The sequence below is a fragment of the Halichoerus grypus genome, chromosome 9, assembly GCF_964656455.1.
Source record: "Halichoerus grypus chromosome 9, mHalGry1.hap1.1, whole genome shotgun sequence".
In the NCBI taxonomy this organism is placed as follows: Eukaryota; Metazoa; Chordata; class Mammalia; order Carnivora; family Phocidae; genus Halichoerus; species Halichoerus grypus.
The window spans coordinates 141,800,441-141,825,075 of NC_135720.1; the positions used below are offsets into that span (position 1 = coordinate 141,800,441).

General features: G+C 39.5%; 1 protein-coding gene across 1 annotated transcript in view; it reads right to left on the minus strand.

The window, feature by feature from the left end:
- Positions 1–3,685: 3,685 nt before the first annotated feature.
- The window catches only part of LOC118548437 (sodium-dependent phosphate transport protein 1-like), a 33,259-nt gene continuing 12,309 nt past the window's right edge, over positions 3,686–24,635 (minus strand). Inside the window, exons 6-11 of the mRNA XM_036112372.2 lie at positions 21,293–21,411; positions 21,027–21,188; positions 19,946–20,078; positions 19,710–19,857; positions 11,045–11,135; positions 3,686–3,823 (exon numbers count right to left, since the gene is read on the minus strand). Coding sequence (XP_035968265.2) covers positions 3,686–3,823; positions 11,045–11,135; positions 19,710–19,857; positions 19,946–20,078; positions 21,027–21,188; positions 21,293–21,411 — 791 coding nt within the window. The remainder of the gene's footprint in view (positions 3,824–11,044; positions 11,136–19,709; positions 19,858–19,945; positions 20,079–21,026; positions 21,189–21,292; positions 21,412–24,635) is intronic.

Here is a 24,635-nt window from a genome sequence, read left to right on the forward strand (position 1 = left end):
CCTCTGGCCCTCCTCCTGCTCATGCTCACTCTCTCTCTCAAATAAATACATAAAATCTTAGAAAAAAAAGAATAAAACTAAAGTGTATGCATTTAAAAGCATAAAGAATAAAGGAATACTAACATTAACCCATTATTTAAGTTTGTTCTGGAAATTCTAAGGGCCATGATTCAAGAAGGGGAAAAAAAAGATAAAATATCAAAAGGGAGGAAAGAAAATTATTATTATTATTTGCAAATGATGTGATTATCTACCTAGAAACCAGAGAATCAACTCCCAAACCATCCTAACAAGATAACTTAGCCACAGGTAAGTTTTTCAGTTAAAAAATAAACATATTCAAACAATACCTTCCTTATATCTCAGACCAAATGTGTGAGAAATTACAATAAATAAAAATCACATTCAGGAAATATAAATTAAATTTTGTTAAGGAATGTATGCTAAATACAGGAAGCAAATTGCAGCACTGGACTCAAGAAAAACTGAACCCACATTCGTCATGAGGGGGGGGTCTTACTATGTTCTTAGTTTCTCCCAAATAGATTTAGTGCAATCTAATGCAATTAAATTTTAATTTGGTGCAATTTAAATACTGCAGTTGTCTTTATTAAAATGGCCCAGTGATTATTAATTTTCCTGGGAGAATAAACAGCTGATATTACACAGTATCATCTTCAAAAATACAAACGAAAAATGTTTGATTGGCCCGATATTTATACATTAAAAATTTAGACCCATCAATATATTACATGACAGGTCCCAGTACCAACAGATATTAAACTATATAGTAAGCCCAGAAACACCTATAAATATATAGAAGTTTATTTTACCAAAAGTTGGTATTTTAAACCAGAAGAACAAATGTGAAGTATTCAAAAAAAAAAAAAATGATGTCATTAAAACTCACTGGCTTGGGAAACAAAACCAAATCCCTACTTCAGCTCTTCACTAAACTTCTGTAGATGAAGTAAAGACAATAAGGAAAGCACGAATTTCCAGGAACTCTTCTTTCCCTCCCTCCCCCCCATGTGAGCTCACGACTCCGTGATGGTGGCAAGGCTGGGGCTGCCCTACCTGGCTGACGCAGCCCATTTACAAAGCTCGCAGGAGCGCTGAAGTCTGCAATCACCATATTGTACACCTAAAACTAATATAACCTTGTGCTAACTCTACTGGAATTGAAAATTAAAAAAAATGATAATAATAAATAAATAAAAATTAAAAACGAAAAGCTTGCAGGAGATTAAGCTCTGCCAAAAGTCCTTGGTATCCCACTGGCCGACTGGCCAGGTGGCTGATAGTGTCGGAGGGAGAAGCCACAGGACCGAGTCCACCCACGGGTGCCCCCACGAGGGGAACCTCTTCTGTCCCTCCTGTGGCTTCTTTCTGGCCCCAGCTTCAGAGACAGCTGCAGAACTGGGCATTCTATTTCTCTTTACAGACCCCAGGACATCCCCCTCAATCTCCTGGTTCAATAAAATCCACGTATATCCTCAAAACATAACATGCCAAAATTTAAAAGATTCGAGGCCCACATAACTATGCCTTTTCATGGACAAACCCTCGAGCCAAGGTCTTTGTTATGCAGACTCCTGGAGCGCCTCACTGATAAGGCTTACCCGCAGGACTGATAGTATCTACAGTCCTATGCTGTCACCCCACGGTTCGAATTCCCCACCCCTAAAAAAGGCAACTAAACAGATACAGAAAATGAGCCAAACGAGGGAACTACCTCAAGCCAGAGCCTACAAGGGCTATTTGCTAAATTCCAGACAAGGAGGACCCAAAGAAAAGGTGACACCGGAGTCAACTCACAGCCGCCTGCCTGTGAGCTCTGCTCCTTCCTGAGGGGGAGCGGGAGAGGGACCTGTGTCCAGGTGGGGGCTGCGGGGCCGGGGTACCCCACGGATGCGTGCAATTCTGGGGCCCAGGCCCTTTGGGCCACACAGGCCCTGGGCCCGAGGGGAGACACATGACTATGACTCAGCCCTTTCCGATTCCCCCCCCAGCCCCAGCTTCTTCAGTCAAGATGCAAGGCTGAGATTGACCAGCTTTGCAACAACGTCTCAGCCTGTGCCCGGGAAACACTGGGGATGCTGCAAGCTGCTGAAGATGCATGTTGTCCAAAGAGCCTTCCATTCTCCTCTCAGCACAGCCGAACAGAGAGCAGGGCCAAGGGAGACGCCTCCGGAGTGACCCCGCTCCCTGGGCTGGGGTCCCCATGCCGGCTGTCATCTGGGCTGGGGTGTGCAAGGTGGATTTCAAGCTCCCAGCCCTCCCTCGGGCTCCAGCCTGATGGAAGATGGGAGGCCACCAAGGTAAACAGGACACGGGATATTGCACCCGTGGGGTGTGTGGGGAATTACAAGCTCAGGGGACTGGGTCCCAGCAGGAGAAAAGTTACTAGGAAAGTCCAGTGCGTGAGATATTTTCGAAGGGAAAAGAAGGCAGCCAAATATTGCATGCTAGTGAAAAATGGACGCATTTTCAAAGATTTCATCAGAGCGTGGAAGCACAACCAGCATTTAAAATATACCATAAACCTGAGTTACTAGGTCCAGGCCAGGTGGCAGGCGTGGGAGGACCACGAAGATAGGGAGGACATCGTTTTAGGGGGATAGAAAATCAAATGACAAAAAATGCAGTCTATTTGTAAGGGTAACAAATGCTGTTGGGTTAAACTCCTCTCTGCAAAGGAGGCAGCGCTCAGAGTGGGTGAAATATTTGTAAGAAACACAGATTAAGTGAAATGACTCAGAAAGGTAGAATTTAAAGGTGAAACTCTATTCCAGAGAATCTGGAACAAGCACACACACAAAGAACTTGAGATCATTTCTGAGCTGAAGGCAGATGCTTAACCAACTGAGCCACCCAGGTGCCCCGTGTCCTTAGGATTGAGTTCAATGCATTGTGCGTTCTGTAGTCTCTGTATTTCTTACAAAATAGCAGCTGTCTCTATAGGCTTGATGGTGCCCAGTTGGTGTTCGTAGCAAGACCTTGGTGGGGGCGTGTTCTTTCATCAGATGTACACAATATGAGCAAATCTCTCTTTGTGATGTTAACAGCTGTTGATGCACAAAGCCTGGATCCCTTCATTCATTGGAGTTTGCAAACTGAGGATATTCTATAAATATCAATTCTTATTTATGTATTAGCTGAAATAATCCTATAAAGAGACATGTCTAGTCTTTATTTACCACTGACAAGAGTTTCGAGAAGAAAGACCTTTAATGGACCCTTTGTCTCCATCATTCATTCTCATCAGGGTCAAATCCATGGGTAAATTCTCAGACCTCATGCAGTTTGATCCCTTGGTAGCATTTGCTGAGGGTGCTCATGCCCACCTTTTTTACTTCTGTTCTGAGAGAACTCATTCTTCCGCTGTTCTTCCTGCCCCACTGAGGGCCCTTCCCATCCCCTCAAAAGCCTCCCCTTGTCTTCCTCACCCTTAATGTTAGAGAGGCCCAGGCTCCCAAATGTCTATGTCTCTCCCCAGAATCCCAGAGCAGCGCCTCCTCTGGGCTGAATGTCCATCAGGACACCAGAGTTTTAGACTTGACATGGTCCCATTCTAGTCTAAAACTCGAACTTGTCCCTGTCTTAGGGCCCTGTCACCCTCAACCCCACCCTCTCCTATACCCCCAGTTTCAAAATCTGACCTCAAGCTGATCACTTCTTACCTTCAGAGGCGTGTGTGTTCTTGTCTATCTTTAGCCCAGTCCTGAATTTCTGCTTTTCCAAAGACGAGACAGAAAAGTAGGCATATCACATTAACGCCTGCCATGAGGAAGAAAATTTTAAACCAGGCGGATTCTGGATCCTGAGGGATTATAGTGCAAAGTGATTATAAATTAGTGGGCTTGAGGTACTTTGTAACACTTCCAATATAATATTAAAATTAGTATAGATTCAACACAGGTCACTTAATAGACATGGAAAAACACACTCATAAGGAGCAAAAAAATTGTAATTTCACTCTACAAAGATAATTACTATTTATCTTTCTATTTTTTAAAAAGATTTAATGTATTTATTTGAGAGGGAGAGAGCATGCGAGTGGGGGGAGGAGCAGAGAGAGAGGGACAAGCAGACTCCTCACTGAGCTCAGAGCCCAACGTGGGACTTGATTCCAGGACCTTGACATCATGACCTGAGCTGAAATCAAGAGTCAGATGCTTAACCGACTGAGCCACCCAGGTGCCCTCTATCTTTCTACTTTTTGATTTATGTCTATGTACATATAATTTTTCATGTATAAAAATAACATTATGATGTACATACTGCTTAAGACAGTGATACTGATACTGATAAAAAAACAGGTTTTTTTATTAGAAATATAAACATGCTTGCATATCAAGAAATATTGGACCGTATCATAACCTTTACTGACTGATTAGTAATCCAGAGTTTAGATCTATAAAATTTATAAAACATCCCTTATTTCTCTATATTTAAGTTGTTTTTCACTTTTTGCTACTACAAATCTGAGTATCTTGGTAGTTAATTACATATGCATCAATGCTTTTGAATAAAATTTATCAAATACCTTTTCCTTATTTATAACGCATTTTCTCTTAAGCCTACCCATATGATCAGTTTCATTAATAGATTTTGTAATACTGAGCCACTTTTACTTTCATAGAAAATGCCTTCATTAATCATGGTGTTGTAGGCATATATTTTAATATGCTGGTGGATTCTATGCACTGGTGATTTAGTTCATTTTTGCATCTATATTCAAAGATGACCTTGAATTTTAATTATGTTTGAGACTTGTTTTACCATTTTGCTTTTTACCTTTTTTATCAGCCGAGATTAAATTTTATGTAGTTTTCTATAATGCATCGTGATTGGGTTTAGGTGTCCGGTACAATACTTTTGAAGGATGTCCAACCCAAAGTTTATATAATTATTAAGGCCTATTTTACTTTAGTATCTTTATTGTTTCCTTTCTTCACTTACATCTTTAATCATCTAGAATTAATTTTGGGGTCAGATATGAGAACAGAGTATAATCGTATTTTTCTACAAGTGGGCTTCCCACTATGTTTTTTTTAAAAAATAAAGCCATCTCCTCTGGTTTGAAATGAAACTTTATCATACAGAATGTATTTTTTTGGAACTTGACCAAATCATCATCAGTTTTATTTAAAATACAATTAAGAGTGGAGGCGCCTGGGTGGCTCAGTCAGTTAAGCGTCTGACTCTTGATATCTGCTCAGGTCATGATCTCAGCGTTGTGAGATCGAGCCCCACGAATGCCTCCATGCTGGGTGTGGAGCTTACTTAAGATTCTCTCCCTCTCTCTCTGCCCCTCTGCACTCCTACTTGCTCTCTCTTTCTCTCAAAAAGAAAACTAAAATTAGAAAAACAAAATATAATTAAGAGTAGACATTGAAAAAATAAAACAATATGTTTCCTTCAGATAAGACATTAAATATATTTAATTACAGCCATTTCTCTAATTAAAACATGCCAAGCTTAACAGGTCATTGGCAAACAGAAAGTCAAGAAAAGGACCAAGATGTGCCCAGAAATTTAATGATAAATAATAAAGTTTTCAATAATTTTAAGTTGATAGAATTCATTGTGATTTGGACCTGAAGTCCAACATAAAAACTTGATCTGCCTCCTTCTTCATATAGTTTCACTGATGTTGCTTTAATACGTGTGCAGTTCTCTTCACATAGAGTTTGCACAATTTTCAGTGTTTTTCCCCCATGAGTACTTCGTAATATTGGTTGATACTGTGCTTTAGATATTTATACAATATAATATCTAACTTTGATTCCCCCTCCCCAGGACAGTCTGTTCTCTGTACATAATGTTATTTTGTTCTTCTGCATTTACATTGTATATACCTGTAACTTACTTTTATTGACCAATTGGGTTTGCTAACCTTTTCGGAATGCTGCACAATAAGATAGCATTTAAAAGGGTATGCAAATAATGATATTAATAGCTGTTATGGGTTGAATACATGAGCGTCTGGTACTTGCATGCATGATCTGATTTGGTAAGCCCCTAAACTCCATGAGGTTTCTCTGTCATTTTGGCCATTTATAGCTGGAGACACCAGGACTTATAGTATAAGAAATGTTTCTAGGTTGCATAGCTTATGAGTAGCAGAGTTGAGATTTGAATACACACTGTATATATTTTTAGGAATCTGAATATATTTGTTTATCCAGTTTTCCCAAATTTTTAGCATAGAGTTGTTCTTACTGTTCTTAGCTTTTAATCTACAACGTCTCCAAAAAAATTTCTCCGTCTCACTTGGTATTTCCAACAGTTGAATCTTGTCTCTTGTATCCTGCTCCAGAAAGATTGTCTATCTGATTAATCTTTTCAGATTACCAATTTTAAATTTTGTGTGTCTTCTCTACTGTTTTATTAACTGTAGAATTTATTTATTTTATCCTTATTGTTTTAATCCTTCTTATTCTTTGGGATTGCTATGTTGTTGTTTTCCCCAAGTTCTGGAGTTGAATGCTTATTAGCTTATTTATTTTTGGTTGGCTTTCTTGTGTTTTCTTCTGTAGATTAGGTCAAGTTATAAATTACCCTAAATGTCCAATATATTTCCACATGTAACAATTTCCCTGTCATTCAGTCATTAAGTGTTACTGAATTCACTTTTTGATGTTCTTTTAAACCTAATAATTATTTTCTATTATGTTGTTCAGTTTGTAAATATATGTGATCTTTTTAGAAATCCTATTGGTATTAGTTGTGATGTTATTGCACTTTGGTTTTCTATAGAATATCGATCCTTTGAAATCTAATTTACCATCTATCCCCAGGGGAAGAACTGAGCCACATCACTGAACTTGTCAGTATAGGCAAGTGACGATCTAAAATGTTATTTCTTATTTTCAAAATATGTGTGGATTTTTCTGCTTAACTATTCTGTCTTTGATTTCTATAATAATTTAATCGTGATTGGAGGACACATTTTGTGTAATTACAGTCCTGTTACAATTGCTGGAATTTACATAATAGCACAGTATGTAGTCAATTTTTACAAATGTTCTAGGACACCTTGAAAAGAATGAGGATTCTGTGGTTGTTGAGTGGGGCGTTCCATGAATGTCAATTAGGCCAAGCATGTTAATTGTGTTGCTCAACTCTTTTATATTTTTACAGATTTTTTTCTCCTTGCTGCAACAATTACAAGTGGTGTATTAAAATCTTTCACTATAGCTATCTTTGTATCTCTTGATGGTTCGGCTTTGTGGTCACACTAGGGTGCACAGCAGGTTAGCCAGGAGCTGGGCTCTACATCTCCTCATCCCCAGATCCTGGATGGTAGAGATGCAGTCGCCATTCTCATCGTTACCAGTTGCTATGTCAAGAAGAGAATGACCTCCTGCCTCTTAAACTTCTCTTCAGAATTAACACATATAACTTCCTCTCATGTGTCATTGGCCAAAATAACTTGCATGAATACATTTAACTTCATGCAAGTGGGAAACTGCCAAGAGAAGAACCAGAAAAAACATTATTTTTTAATCATGTTTTTAAAAGATTTTATTTATTTATTTGGCAGAGAGAGAGAGAGAGCACACAAGCAGGGTGGGGGTAGAGGGAGAAGCAGACTCCTCGCTGAGCAGGGAGCCCGACGCGGGGCTCACGATCCTAGGACCCTGGGATCATGACCTGAGTCAAAGGCAGATGCTTCACCGACTGAGCCACCCAGGTGTCCCCAGAAAAAATTATTGTTGCAATAAGTAGCTGCAATAATTAGCTGCAATAATTAGCTCCTAGTTCACCATTCTCATCATGAAATATTTGATTCACTCACCTGACTCCACACAGAGCACACTAATCAAGGCAGACCACTCCAAAAGCCCCCCGGTCCCTGCATTCAGTCACTTCAGGACCTGATCAAAGAACACTCAAGCGCACCCCGAGAGGTAGTCTCAAAACGTCCGCCTAGCAGGGTGCCGGCATTACTGTAAACCTATAGCTGCTGTCTGCATCCCGACCTTCCTTTTCTGAAAGGAAGTGTTTACGACAGCTAATGGATGACGGTGCCACCGCAGTAAACAGCATGATGGGGTACGGTGCCCCCGATGTGGAGGGCCGTTGTGCATGATCGCCCCAGCGAAGACAGGACACAGTCTGCACTTTGAACTTGATGCCATAACGAGGTGGGACCCCGGGTCCTTACGGAGGAAGTGAAATCATTCCACCCGCACCGGGGAAAGTGAACTGAATGTTTGGTGGCTGGAGGAGTGAACCGATGTGACATTTTTGGTCCTCCTTCATGGCACTCCACAGCCCCCCTGAAGTCAAGGTTAGCCGTGATTGCTTTGGACCATGACCTGGAGCAGAAGGGTAAAGGGCCACTGCCCCTCACTGCACCCTCTGCTCTGCTCGGTGACTGGGAGTGCTTAGAGGACCGGCTCTCCCCAGTTACCCCACCGGCTGACTCGAGAAGGATCTACCAGTTGAGAAAGAAAGACCTCCGTAGTTTTTGCTGTTGGGATTTGGGGTTCTTAGCAGAATTTGTTTTTAAACTTCAGTTTTAGTCCTTTTTTTCTCACATATTCTATGTGACTTCCTATAGTTTGAGCCTCCTACGGAAAATATCAAGCTTCACTTATCCTTCCTGGTGCGCTGTACTCGAGCTGGTGGTACCAGTCTGACTTGTCTTTGGGGTCCCTTTCTCCTGCCACTGTTATTTGCTCTTTGTTCTGCTGGTTTTCCCCCATTTTGCTGTGTCTCCATCATGTGCCTGGTTATCTTTTGTTGTGTGTGGGAGATTGCTCTTAAAAAAAACTATTTCTGGTGACAGTCAGGTTGGTGATGCCTCTCCCCAAAAGCGCTGTTTTTGTTTGCTTCCTGCTGACTCCTCTGGGACACGGTAAGTCCGAACCCCTTTAAAGTAAGATTGGATATGCTCTGTTCTGCCCAGATGACTCAAGCAGACTGTGTGAGGACTGGTTTATTTCTGTTCACTCTTACTCCTTCCGTGCAACTCTTGGAAGGTCTCAGACTAAAACAAGAGTTAATTTATCAGGGTCCTCACCCTTGGCAGACTCTCAAAAGCAGCCAGAAAATTTGTTTTCCTCAGCCCAGTGGAAAATACCCCGTAGTCCATTGCCTAATTCTTTCAGTTCCTGGTTTCTCCCAGATCTTTCCTGTTAAAGTTTTCCATCTCTCTGGTTCTCTGAAGCTTCAAAAAAGACTCTTCATATTTTTTTCAACCTTTTAAATTGCTTTTACTAAGAGAATTGGCCCAAATTACTTACTCTTATTAGTGGAATCCGAAACTTCACTAATTCTCGTGTTAGCTGTATTTCATCTAAAATTTTTTATTTCAATTTTTCTATTTTTAATTACCAGAGGTTAGATTTAGTTCTCTATCAAATCTTATGCTTCTTACATATATTTTTGATCCTCTCTTTTGCTTCTTTAAACATATGCATAGATTTCCAATATCTCTGAGGATCTGATTCCAAGGTTTTTTAATTCTTCTCTCATGTGACACCTTATTTCTTCATGTGTTTGGTGATTTTTGATTGATTGTAAAATTGTTCTCACTAAACTTTTACGCATGAGAAAATCCTAGAGTATGAATTTAGGGTGAGTTTCTCCAGAAAAACCTTACTTGCTTCTACTAGGCATCTTTGGACTACTCAAAATTCAATGCTTGGCTTATGGCATTTAAAACAAATAGAGTTTGAATTTGGGCCTCAAACTGTTGGGAAAATTGGTTCATTGTTCCAGATGTCCAGAAGAGTCTTTATTCAGTTTTTCCTCTCCCTTTGAAGCTGAGGCTGAGACAGACAAATTTCCTTACTGGGCAGAGACAACTTTGGACCGTTCTGGAGGCACATTTCCTCCCACCTTGTGAAAGTCTGCAGAGAAGTTAGCTCACCTTAACAATGTTTGGAAGTCCGCTCGGCATATCCGAGTGAGTGAAATGGAAGAACAGGCTGAGTGGGCTCTACACTCAGGGAGAAATCAGCCTGGTCTCCTGGAATCCTGCTTTTTTATCCACTTTTCTGTCCAGGGAGATTCCATGGTTACAGTGATTTTTCCTGCCTTTCTGATACCATAAGTACATAGAACATGATGGTAGTGGGCTCTCTTCTTTGGGAAATTTGGCCATGGTGAATGCAGACCATCTCTCCTTGGCCCAAGTCATGGGATAAGGAACATGTGGAGGAATTGCCTGTATACTGCTACTTCTCAGCTCGTAGCTTTTCCTCCAAATAAACCAAGTTTGCATGTAAGCTACATGGTACTATGTGTGAGGGTGTAGTGATTGTGATTTGTGATTTGTGATTACAGATTTATGGAAGCGTTTCCAATCTGACTTTTTTTGTTTGTTTTATGAGTGGTTTGGGGATATTATCTCTTATTCTTGATTTGTTCATCACAGCCGAAGCGACAGATCACCCAGCAAGGGTCACGTACCAAGGCATTCCAGGGCTTCAGCAGACATTGACCTCTCTGGGATCAAGCTCTTCCTCTGTTTTTCATCTCTGAAATTTTCTCTTACATCTTTTTCAAGATCAGGTATGCATTGAAAATGATTGTTTAAATTTGATAGGGCATTTTAGTGTTCTTAAGAGAAGGATTTCAGGTAACCTTGTCCACAGCACTTGTCCAAACACAAGTTGACCTTTAGAGAAGGGTTTCTTTTGATTACTAATTCTGTTTGCTCCTGATTTTTCATTCCTTTTCTAACAAAACCGTATCTTGTTACTTATATTACCATTCACCCAGCCAAAATTCCTGTTTGGATCAAGCCACACACTCATTGTTAAAAATCACAGAGGTCTATTTCTGTTCCCAAGACCAATGACTAAACTGTTCCCAGCACAACTACTTGACATCCAATGAGAAAGAAATTACATTATCTGTAGATTTGGAGGGATGCCTGATCTGACCAAGTTTAATGTGAGCAAATATCTCATTGCTCACCTCCTGCTGATGTCAGGTCTACAATTGTTTGTATATATACTGCTGCCTTTCTCTGTATAAGTAATATTAGAAAAGTAACCACCCATGTCTGAAGGCTTCTTACCTGATTAAGGATTACTCCACACAGAGTAGAAGAAATGAGTCCTCCTATCATCCCAATTACAGCTGTAACTCCTTTAAGAAATCCGTAATAACTATGCGAAAAAGAACGGCAGGACACAGATGTAAAGTCAGACAAATGCTGCAGGAAAAGACAACCTAACGAAATGAGGCTTAAGACTGATAACTGTTGATTTCCTGAATTTTTCATTCCTCCTTCTCAAATTCCATTAAAATGTTGAAAAACTATGTGGGTAGAAGTAACTTTCCAGCGGCAGTACAAAACCAGAAAAGTTGGCTTTAACAGTAAAAACGATTCCAAGATTGAGAGAGAGCCTAGTGGAATGAAAGCCAGCAGGATTAGGAAATCTATGAATCCAGTTGAGAAATTCAGAAGGTGATGTTTATTGGTGATAGGAACCGGTTTGGGGTTAATACAAAAGTGAAGGACTCCATTCACCTGGTCTCTTCCCACGGTCCCAGAGCTACTGGCCCAGTGATTGCTCCCAATACTTGGATGAGGAAGCGAGAAGCTTAGCTGCCAAGCAGCTGTGCTTGGCCAGTCCTGGGTACCCCAACCCAGCTCAGCAGAAGGCAGGGAAGCCACGGAGAGTGATCAATAGAGGAGGGGTCAGATCCAGCAGCCGAAGAGAACAAGGAAGTGCCTTTCGGAGAGCAGAGCCAGTGTCTTACCAAGAAATTAGTTCTCTCCAGGGCGGGGAGTCTTTGCCTTTCCTTCTCAAAAGATTTCACCATTAAAGGTTCTGTGTTTCCTTTTCTTCCCTTTTATGAGAGTGAGGGTTTTCTGTTTGTTTTGTTCTGTTCGTTTTATTTCCCTAGGTCTATTTTATTCCTATTCTGCCTTCACCTGTTGAATATGGGAGGGAGTATATAGTTTGTCTATTAGTTTCTCTGTCCCTTAATCAGAGAGGCATCACATACAGACCAAAAGTCCCTGCATGTTGAACCGTATGCAGTCACTGGGTGGAAATTTGATTTGATTTTTAGGTGGAGCGGGAGAGTGTGTTCTAATGTATAAAGAAGAACATTTATGGGTATTAGCAATGATAGGTGCAGATCGGGGCAGACATCACCAGTCGTCCCCAGAATTTATAGTTCCCTTTTTCATTTTAGCAATAGGACCCCTAGGGTTTTTGTGGGGAGAGAGCTACATATGCCATTTGTGAGCCTTTTCACATTTGCCTTCATGAGCACCTCTCCCCATAAAAATATTAAAAATTATATTTGATGACTCTGTGTGTGTGTGTGTGTGTGTGTGTGTGTGTGTGTGTTGAGGGACTTTCCAGTTTCATCTAAATTGTCAGATTTACAGGCACAAAGTTGTTCATAATATTCTGTTATTTCTCTTTTATATTCTAAACTTACCATAATGCATGCTTTTTCATTACTGACATTGATAATTTTTCTCTTTTTCTTAATCAACCTTCATTTTTTCATTACTTTCATTAATTTCCAGAGAACCAACTTTTGACATTGTTGATTTTATGTATAATGTTTTTGTCCTAATCTTCATAATTTTTGGGGGGGGGTTAATTTGCTGCTTTTCTAGCTACTTGAGATAAGAAACATGATTATTGATTTTAAGACTTACCTGTTTTTCAATATACATGTTTAAAGCTATACATTTCTCTCTGGGCATGATTTTTAAAAAAAATAGTTTTATTTATTTGTCAGAGAGAGAGAGCACAAGCAGAGGGAGCAGGAGAGGGAGAAGCAGGCTTCTTGCTGAGCAGGGAGCCTGATGTGGGACCCAATCCCAGGACTCTGGGATCATGACCTGAGCCGAAGGCAGACGCTTAACCGGCTGAGCCACCCAGGTGTCCCTCTCTGGGCATGATTTTAAAAGCATCCCACATGCTTTGAAATGTCCTACTTCATTATGATTTAAAGTATTTTCTAATTCCAATTGTGATTTCTTTGACTTAAACATTACTCTCAAAGCAATGGGGGTTATGTATCTTTTGCTTTAGATGGCAACCTTAATTCACTGTGATCAAAGAATATATTCTGAATGATTTCAAGCATTTTAAATCAATTGCAGCTTGCTTTATGACCCAGAATATCACCAATTTCAATAACTGTCCCACAGGCAACTGAAAATAACTTGAATCCTCTCCTTGTTGTGTGCAGTGTGATTTTCCACATATGTCAATCATGTCGACTCTGTTAATTTTTGTTGTTGTTCTAGTCATCCATATCCTTACTGATTTTTTGTCTACCTCTGTTTTAGTCCAAGCTATTGAAAGAGGTTATGAAAATTTCTTCCTTCATTGTAAATTTGTCTAGTTCTTTGAGTTCTCTCAATTCATAATGATTATAAATTAAAGCTGTATTATTGGATTCAAACAGAGATAGAATTCTGATAATTTTCTCTTCACCATTATGAACTAATACCTTCTATTTCTAGTAGTGTTCCATTTTTTTCTGATACTAACATAGTTATTTCAGGTTTCTCTTGGTTAATATTTGCTTGGAATACTTCTTTGTATTCTTTAATTGCATCCTTGCTATATCCTCATGTTTAATGTGTGTCTTTTATTTGCTGCATAGAGCTGCATTTCCTTTATTTTTGACTTTGACAATCTTGATAGTTACTTGGAGTATTTCTTCTATATTAAGCTAATATAATTACTGATATACTTCTGATTATCTTTGTCTGTTCACTATTTTCTTTTTGACTTCCTCTCTTATATTCCACTTTTTCTTCTAGATTCATCCGTTTTATTTTATTTTTCCTTCTGTGACTATTTCAACTGTTCTTTTCAAGCATTGAAGATAATATGACATGTACTTTTTACTTAAGTTTATTATGAATTTTACTATTTTCTCTATGCCAGAGCTTAGAGCATTTTTAAGATTTTAATATTTTGACATTTCTGTTTATTTCCCTCCTGCTCTTTGCATTATTTCATCCTGTATTTTAATTTCTTAATGCCATCTGTTTCGATATGCATTTCAACTCATAAGTTACTTTCTGTTGTTTTTACAGATCAATAGTCTCTGTAATTACACACATACTTACCCTCCCTAATTGCTCCTCAGTCTTTCTAACATATTCAGATTTCAATAGGGATTTCTTTTTACCAAAACGTTTTCTTTTATTATTTCTTTTAGTGAAGATCCACTGGTGACAGTTTCTCTGTTTGTCTGAAAACATTATTTTGCTTTGATTTTCTAAGAATATTTTCATTAGGCATAAAATTCTAGGTTGACACTTATTTATCTTTTAGCATGTTATAGAGATCGTATCATTATCTTCTGGTTTTCATGGTTTCTGTTGGAAAGTCAGATGTCAGGCTTATTATTGCCACTTGAAAGTGACATGCCTTTTTGCTCTAGTTCCTTTTAAGATTTTTTTTTTTGTCTTTGGCTTTTGGCATTCTTACTATATATATAATTTACATTTCATCATGTTTGAAATTCACAGAGCTTTGTGCATGTGTGGTTTACTGTCTTTCATTACTTTTGGATTATTTGGGCCTGTTCTCTCTTAAAATGTTGCTTATGTCACGTTTTAGCTCTCTTTTCCTTCTGAGATTCAGGTGCAAATTTGTTAGCCTTTTTACTTCATTCCACATTTCTGTTATGCTCTTTTATTTTTTTTTCCTGTATATTTCAATTTAGATGTTTCTTCTGATATGTTTCCCTATTTACCAATCTTATTTTCTCTTGTGGCTAATTTGTCATTAAACCTATCTATTAAGATCTCAATTTCAGGCATTTTATTTTTTCAGTTCTAGAATTTCCATTTGATTGTTTTTATAGATTCCAATACTGGTCAAATTCTTTATCTTTTCTTCTTGTTTCTTCAGGTTTTTCCCCTGGTTTCTTGGGTATATTAATCATAGATATTTCAAAGTTCTTCTTGCCTGATAACTTTAATATCTGTATCAGTTGTAGGACTATTTCTAATGCATTTTGTGGTTATTGATCCCATGGCCCTATCCCTTGTCATGCCTAGTAACTTTTATTAAATGCTAGACATTTTTAATAAGAGCTATAGGGACTCCAAGAATATGTTATGCTTTGTAAGAGAAAATTCACCCTTTTCTCTAATAGATAGACTTGGAAGGGAGGGAGTGGATCACTTTAATCTAATTAGCAAATGAACTGAGATGAGGCTAGGTTTCAATTTTGATAAGACCCAAACCTGTAGTACCTACCCCCCCTCGGTCCCCCCCAGTTCCTTAGCTGTTGCCCTCCATGTTGTTAAATGGAGAGCTCGGTATATCCAGCCAGGTCCCACCAGGCCTTGGTAGATCTTGTCTCCTTAGTATAGATAGTATGGCAAATTCTGCCATGCTTCTCATGGTTTTGGCTTAGATTTTTTTTTTTTTTTTGCCACTTGCCCCATTGAACTTCAGAACTCAACAAATATCTCAAAGAAAGAAACTGACTTTATGTTTAAGTTCCCTTAATTTTCAATGTTGTCACTCCAGCCCTGTGCAACCCAAACGCTTGACTAATTTCTCTATACATAGCAGCCGACTTGTCCCAGGGCCAAATCTGGATTAGTAGCCTTTTGCTTAATGACCCCAAGGAAAAAGTGGAGGGAATTGCCAGCTCACCTCAGAGGTGCTATCCTCTTGTATCTCTGGTCTTATATGCCTCGGCTGCTGTCTGATGCCTTTGAGTGAACACTTTAGGTATTTTATTTTATTTTTTAAATTTTTAAAGTAATCTCTATATCCAACATGGGGCTCAAACCTTGATCTCAAACAATCCTAAGATCAAGAGTCACATACTCCACTGACTAAGACAGCCAGGCACCCCTACTTTTGGCATTTTATTCGGTCTTTTCAAATTTACCCCAGCTGGACTGTCAGTCATCCACAGCTGCCCAATCCTATGTGGAAGTTGAACAGTTTTCTCAAATTTTGCTTTACGGTTGTAAAATGTTAGGTACAGGGAAATTTAGAAAATTATATGTTCTAGTGAATTAAAGTAATGCTTAAAAAATTCTTTATCTCTAGGAATGCATCTGCCTTAAAGTCTACATTGGCTGATGTGTTTTCCTTTATTTTGCTTATAATATGTTACATTTTGTTATTGCTTTTATTTCCATCCAGATTAACTCAAAATTCGGAAGATATAGTCCTTTTATATTTTGTGTTTTTCTGATACATTTGACTTAAAATGATCCTCATTCTGTTTTTTTCCACCTATTTTATGCTCCTTTTTAAACTTCATTCCTGATTTCTTTTTCATTGGTTTTTTAAAGTACCATCTCCTTTACGCTTTTACTATCATTCAATAGTTACCCTAGAGATTAAAACATATATTCTTGACTTATTTTAGTCTAACATAAATTAATATATTTATAAATTCCCATTAATGAAAGCACCTGAGAACACATTTTCATTTATATCCTCTCATCTTTTGTGCTTTTTATTGTCAGACATTTTAATTTACATATATTTTGTACCCTACGAGGTATTGTTTTCCTTTTGTGAATTCAGTAATTATTAGATTTACTCTACTTTTTTTCCTCTCCATCTCTCTTTATTGTTCCTATATTTCTATGCTTCATCTGTGATTATTTTGCCTCTGTCCAAAGAATTCCCACTTAAGAAGTTTTCATTGGAGGTCTTTGCTGATGATGAATTCTCACAATTTGCCTGAAAATATTTTTATATTACCTTAATTCTTGAAGGAACTTTTTGCTGGATATAGACCTCTAATTAACAGTGATTTTACTTTTTTCATTTTAGAGATTGGCTTCTAGCTTTCATTTTTTTTTCTCTTGAGAAGGCAGCTCCCAGTCTTACTATTCTTTGAAAGCAATGTGCTTTTGCATATGGCTGTGTTTAAGAGATCTTTCTCCCTCCCTGACTTTCTAGTTTTAGCAATTTTACTACAACAATTCTAGGAGTGGTTTTCTTTATATTTATCCTAGTATATATTCAGTAACTATGACATCTTTAGTGACTATGTTCTGCTCCCAGATTCAGAAGTCTTTAGCATGCTGTGGCTGTGAGAAAGGATTTGATCTATTTTTACCAAAAGAGGTGCTTCATTCTGTAGTCAGAGAAATAAACAGAATCCTCAGTGTCAAGAATCCTGAGTGCCTTGGCAATTCCTCTGAAAACTGTTACACATCGATAGGATGGAGCAGTTCTTCTGCTCTGAGAGTAGGTGACAACGTTTTATCGTCTAATCCTCGTGCCATTTGGTCCTCAAATGGTAGGTACATGATACAGGGAGTGAAAACAAAGGTTGTTCTAATGCAGGATACTTTTCTGGACCACAGTGATCTCTAAATTGGCTTATCCTTCAGCAGCAACAGCTCATACTAAAAGGCATTTTGGAAATTTAAATAGCCATTAAAGTAGACTTTCAATTTTATTGATTTCATATTTTGGCATGCTATGATTTAGTAGAGCCCAAATAAGATTCTGATGTCTGAACTCTACTTCAGGCCCACATGGAGGGAAATTCAAAGGTGCACAATCCATGCAATCAGTCAAAAATAATGAAAAGCAATTAAAGTCTTTTTTGGGGCCTCCATTTAAGAATGTCAAGGCAATGACAGGTTCTTCTTAATGCATTACAGAACATCTTTAGAGTTCTCTGTGCCTTTCTACTCTTGCTGCCCACCAAAGTGATGGCAGCCACTCCATTCTTAGGTGTTTGTCTCACTCAGTCTTATTTCCCAAACAATATTCTCACAAAATCACATGTGTGTTTCTTTTTCCTTCCAGACCTTTTTTCCTGCCACCTTTGTTCTGCTCCAACCTATGTAACCCCTGACTGACTCTTTAGTTCTAACAAAGACCAAATTTCCCTAAGAGGACAATTTAGAAATTTATTCTCTAAGGGAACTCTCTATAATAGCAAGGGAGGTATATGATTAGGAACATTTTTGCTTAAGTAAGGTTGGTCTCCATCCCATTAATAAACAATAGTTGAAGCAATACAAATTGATATGGTTGAGCTACAATACACATATGCCCTAAAGATTGAGGATGAACCACCTTAAGGGATAAAAATTTTTTCCAGTTTGTATATTAGTATATTTATTCTCTCTGATTCTACAAAGTTACCTGGCTGACATGGAATTTGGGTCCATTGGAATGATGTGACTCAGACAAGTCCTATAAACTCATTGCTGGTTGAGATTATTTCATAGCCTACTGACAAGATGCTAGCAAATAGCCCTATTGAGAGAGTGACTACAGCTAGTCAGCTGTGGAAGCAGACATACGTAGGTGTGAGCCCTCAGAGCTTATTACTGTGTGGTTTACATGAATTCTTTTCCCTGGTCTTTTGCTTCCTCACCCATACTATGTGGGTAATATCTCATTCACACTGGGGCATGCCAGGCACATAAAAAATACTCAATAAATCCTAGCTATTTATAATTTCCTTTCTCTATTTCTGTATACATTATTTTTTTTAAACATTGATTTATTTATTTTAGAGAGAGAGTATGAGCAGGAGGGGCAGACAGAGTGGGAGAGAGAATCTCAAGCAGACTCTGCACTGATCACGGAGCCCCACGTGGGGCTCCATCCCAGGACCCTGAGATCATGACCTGAGCCGAAACCAAGAGTCAGATGCTTAACCAACTGCGTCACCCAGGCGTCCCTATTTCTGTATACATTCTTGATTTCAAAGTGCATATGGCTCAGTTGACATTGTGCTTTCTGTTTCAAATAATCCTTACATGTTTTATATAGAATTTATATATATCTATAACCAGAACACCTGTGGGCATTTTTAAGGAGGGTCTTGGAACTGAATAAAACAAGTGGATACATGTCCTCATTACTCTGGCACTCACCTTGTGTAGATATAATGGACAAGATTCTTTATAAGAATCGAGACAAGTGGATTATTCTTTGTTGATTTCGCCTCTCTACCCCACGGCCACTGCTTTGCTAAACTTCAGAGAATTCTGTTCCTACTGGATCCATGTTCTCCAGGGACTGCTAGCCCTATAAAGCACGATGTAAACAGTGCCCCCTGGAGTTGTGCAAATGGCCGGGCTGCTTCCATCAGTCACACTTAGTGTATCTTTAAAAAAGGCATCATAGTAAAAGCAAAAGATCTTGCCAGACAGATCTGGATTAAAATCCTAAGTAAGATCCCAAACCAGTGGTGAGATCTTGACTGACAAGTATCTGACCCTCGGTTTTCTTAGTTATAAAATAAGTACTACTAACTGGTGGGTTTTCATGAGGATTCATAATATATAAACATGTATTCAATAACAATAACAACGGGGAGGAGGTAACCTGTATACAGTGTTTGCTATGGGCCAGGCACTATTCTGTGTACTTGACCTAAATTAACTTATTTCATCCTCTAATAATCCTATGAGGTAAGCATTCTCTTACCACTCCCATGAAACAGGCCCAGAGAAGGTAAGTAATTTGTTTGAAGAGAGTGGTCATGCTGTTATTAAAACCGAGCCTTCTGACTTTAGAATCTGTGCTCTGAATCATTGGGCTGTACTTCATAAATATATGGGTTGCAAACATTAATATATCGTTAGGTACATAATGATTACTTACATTATATGAATGAACTATACTGATGCTGCTTCTGGAAGAATTTTGGCCTGCTGGCCACGAACTCCAAAATAGTTGGAATCTTAAAACACCCTGGAGAGCTTGGATACGGGAAAGAGATTTTTAAAATCCTACCTGGGAGCAATATCCAAGCCATTTATGAGTACTCCAGCCATACAAAAGGTTCCTGTTGAACTGGCAAGTATCAGGAAGATGGTAGTGCTAGAGAAGCTGAAACTCAGGTAGAGCAGGCACACGCTGAAGAAGGCAGGCAGGAGAAGTCCTGAGGAGTGATTCAGACAACACAGTTAGGGGCATCCCAAAGACGGGGCAAAGGGCCTCAAGGTGCTTGAACATCCTGGCTTCCTTACCCAGTGTGTTGAAGAGGTTCCGGATGGTAATTAAGCGGAGAATATTCCTGGACTGGAAGAAGTCTGTCAGGTGACCTGTTAGGATACCAAAGCTCCAGGCAAACAAATAGGGGAGGGATGACAGCAGCCCATTCTGGGAAGTAAATGTTAGTGTAAGGGTGAGTATGATAGGTGGAGTCATCCTGACGCTAAAATTCAGTATCTAAAATTTGTATTGCCATACAAACAGCCATCAACGTGCAAACTCAGAATTCCCACTTGGGGCCACACCACCCAAAAGGAAGAGGAAAGTAGTTTTGGGGTCAGGAAGAGTTGTCAGAGTCCGTCGAGTTTTCTCTTCTTAGTGTCACGGGACCTGAAAGTACTGGAGAATCGAGATCCGAAGACTATAGTCGGGAATGGGGAATGCGGGCCCTGGGCAAGATGGTAGGACTAGTAATGACAGCAACTACAGACATTCATATGGTGCTGATTCTGAACCACTGCCCTTAATCCTTTCAACACGTCCAGGGTCTCACGGAGGTTAACACTGAATCAGAGAGTGCTTGGCCCCAAGGCTGGGTTACTGGAGGTTGATTGATGAATGGCACTTTGGGCATTCCATTTCTATAGGAGTCTTTTCTGGTTAGTATGGCTTTGAACATAAGGTTCAGGGAACAGTCATTCTCCAAGTCAGACAAGAAATGAGAGTGCCCATCCTTTCAAAGCAAGACCTAGGACTCATTGCCTTATCCTAAGAGATAGGTTGGGTGTGAGCTGGGCAGGGTGGCAGGGAAGGATCCCAGTCTCTGTAGGCAATGATGGTGTTGAGCCTTAAATAATACTAATTGGGGTGGTCATGCAGTGAATGGGAGGTAAGGAACCTGTGGGAACATGAGTGTGTTCTATTGTGGGAGTGCCAGATAGGTGCCTACACCCTTTGATCTGGGAAATGTTAACATGAGAATTGGAAACAGTCTCCAGGTACAGAATGTCAGCTAAATGGTGTAGGGGCCGGCAAGAGCTAGGGTTAGAGACATAAGAAACAAAGAAATGAGCAGAGTCCTTCATAAAGCTAAAAGGAGAACACAAGTCAACTTACCTCTTTTATATTCACACGAAGCTTGGAGTTGATAAACGTTGGAGTGTACAAAACCATGATTTTATTTGTCCAGTGAAAAGCAAAAGAACCGAAAGCAATGGCCCAGACGGGAAGAGACTTAATCATAGCTTTGACTGGCAGAGACTGTGTCCTTGAGCTGACCTGGGGAAAAACCCATTAACTGTTAGCACATTAGGACAAGCAGGAACATGGTTTCATTCGGCACAGAATCTGGAAGATACCACAGTGGAGCATCTGTGTTCTACCTGCTGGTTGAGGGAGGACAAGATGTATTCCTTCTCACTGATGCTTATACATGGGTGGTCCTTTGGGTCGTCATAGAACAGAACAAACCAGAGAAGACTTAGGGCACAGCCACAAGCACCTATCAAAGCAGGATAGGTTAGAATCGAAATTGCGTCTGTTGGTAGTAAGTCTCTTTCCCAAATTGGCATTTGTCATTATCGGTCAGAGAACCTGGACCTCCTCTTCCTTCTTTAAAACTTGGCAACAAGGCTTACAGTTTTGATAGTCCTCTCTGTATCCACAGCTGCCTGTGCCTACAGAATGAATTTTGCAGAGAGGGCGGTAAGCCCTCTGGCCTCTCCTGATCGAGGCTCTGTATCCCTCCACTCATCATAGTGGGACTCCCTGCTCTTAGGCCCTCATCTCTACAGTTTCCCAACGTGTTCCACCATGAGAATATGGTACAGCTGAACCCTCACAGGGCTTGACGATCACCTAGCTTTGAGAGCTAGGTCTTGGCCATGCTCCTAAGATTCAGCCCAGGCCTGAGGGATTACACAAGTCCTCTGTGAGGAATCATCTGTTAGGACAGGGAGTATGTAATACTCATCAGTCAGTCTTCCAGAAAGGCATTCATTCATTTGACAAATATTGATTAAATGCACATTATGTACCGTTCACTATTCTACGTACTGGGGACGCAGCAATGAATAAAACACAAAAATTTCTGTCTTCATAGAGTTTACTTTCTAGTGGATGAGAAAAAGACGATGAAAAGTAAATAAGTAAAGGGTATTAAATGTCAGTGACAAGAGCTCTGGAGAGAAGTTACAGGGGTGGGGGGGGAGTATCATGCTCAGTGAAGGCTGGGACATGGATATGGGGAAAGGACACTCCAGGCAGAGGGAGCAGAGAGTGCTGAAGGCCTAGGTCCTGAGGCCAGTGTGACTGGAGAGGAAGCAAGGGGAGGACGGGAAAGGTTGAGGACGGAAGCTGATGGGATTAGACCATGTGGAAACCTGGAGCCACTGTAAGATCTTAGGCTTGTACAATACTCTTTAAACAACATTAAAAGGATATTTCAACTATATACTATTTCCATGTCATTCTGTGACCTGAGAACCCAATCCCAAGGTGAAATGTAAGTGGAGAGAAGTGAATATCTAATAAATACATGTGCAATATGTACATTTCAATATAGTATTTTAGTCAACTCAGAAACTCATATGGGCCTATTAGCTCTTTTTCAAAATGAGAATACTGATGTTCAGAAAGGTCCACATCCTTGCCCAGGGACACACAGTTAATAAGTGGTAATTGACACTTAGCATGAATTATCTTTTTGGGAGTACAGTCCTCAAGGAGCAGCCTGGAGCAGAGCTTTGAAGAAAGACAAGAGTTAATGGCAAGTGGAAGAGGATGAGTCTGCAAAAGACTAAGACAGAATGGCCAGGAGAACAAAGACCAATGCAGAGAGTTAGGCCAGGGCACCATTGGTGATGGACGTGATTGGGAGCTCAGGTCAAATGTGGACTGAAGAACTTCCACTTGATCTATGGGCATGGAGGTTTGGCCAGCTCTAACATTTGTGAGGCCTGGGGCAAGACTATACATGGAAATTCACATGAATGTTTGAGTTATGGATTTATTAAGAAACTCAAATAAGGTATGTCTTCTCATCCTTTGTTGACAAAAATGTAACTTCAAAATGATCTGGAGAGAGACTTCTGGTTTCTGATCCAGCATGTAAGGAACTTGATAGTCATCCCTCCCATCCTCATTACAAGAAAAATGTTGAACAAAATAAAAATCAACTCTTCTTTGATCCATCAGAATATTGAGGTCATAGAGCAAACTACTGTACCCAAAATTGGAGAGACAGATAGGGGATACAGAGAATTACAACTTCCTGGAACAGAAGCCCAGAAGCAGAAAACGACATGGGAACCAGTATCAGGGTAAGAAAACCTGGCAGTTGATTAATCGCAGTAGGCTGTGTGGACAAATTTGAGAGGTAAAAAAATCTGGGGTGGGGGGAATCCTGGAGGGACTCTCATACTTTTGTGAGTTTTCCCTTCAGGAGACCTAACCAGGTTCTCACAGTGAAGATGAGACAAAAATTCCTACATCCCTTCAGCAGGGGAAAGGAAAAGTAGCAGTTTTGAATTATGTCTAGAGCATCCTGTTCTTAACAAAGCCTGCTGTCAAGGGAAACTTCTACCAGAGTCTAACCTGCTTAAGTGAAAGGAAATACCCAACTGCAACCCCCTCTGGCCTTCCTGTCTTACATAATGGGGGGAACACTGGGAAGGACTTCTGAAGGTGAAGCCCAGAGGCACAGACTCACTGAAAGACTGAGACTAATCATATGACTACAGAACACTATCTTACACCTTACCACCACATCAGTAGTTTCCCTGTATATAAATAGGAATACAAATGGAAAAACTACATGTGTCAAACCTTATTTAAGAAGACTATAAAAACAAAACCAGGGGAAATTGTAGCCTCTGAAACTTAGAGCTGTAGCAAACAGTAAGCAATGTCTAACCCCTAGCCAAGCCAGATAAATATAAAACCTCACATTGAAAGACTATTTCCATTCCTCTTATCTAGTACATCTTGTTGAGCTTTCAACAACAAAAAATCACAAGGCATACTAAAAGACAAAAAATATAGTTTGAAGATAGCAAGGATTGGAACTGATTCAGAAATGGCAGAGATGTTGGAATTATCAAATCAAGAATTTAAAACAACTGTGATTATATTGCTAAGAGCTCTTATGGAAAAAGTGGACAACATACAAGAATATATGATTCATGTAAGTAGGCAGAAACTCTAATAAGAAAATCAACAGGAAATGCTAGATCAAAAACACTAACCTAGAAATGAAGAATGCCTTTAATGGGCTCATCAATAGACTAGGCATGGCCAAGGAAGGAATCATCGAGCTTGAAGAAATGTCTGTAGAAATTTCCAAAACCGAATTGCAAAGAAAAAGAATAAAAACGACAGGTATCCAAGAATTGTGGGACTATTACAAAAGGTGTAATATATACATATGGCACTATCAGAGGGAGAAGAATGAGAATGGAACAGGAGAAATATTTGAAGGAATAATTAGTCTTCCAAAATTAATGATAGACGCCAAACCACAGAGACAGGAAGCTCAAGAGAACATACAAAAAAATATATACCGAGGCATATTATATTCAAACTATAGAAAATCTAAGGCAAAGAAAGTTTTTTAAAGAAACCCGAGGAAGAATGAGGTTTAAACTTAGAATTCTTTGATTCCACTGGTCACAAATCCCTGGTCACTGTGGTCTGAGGCTTGACCTCCTGTTCCTACTCAGATCCCTT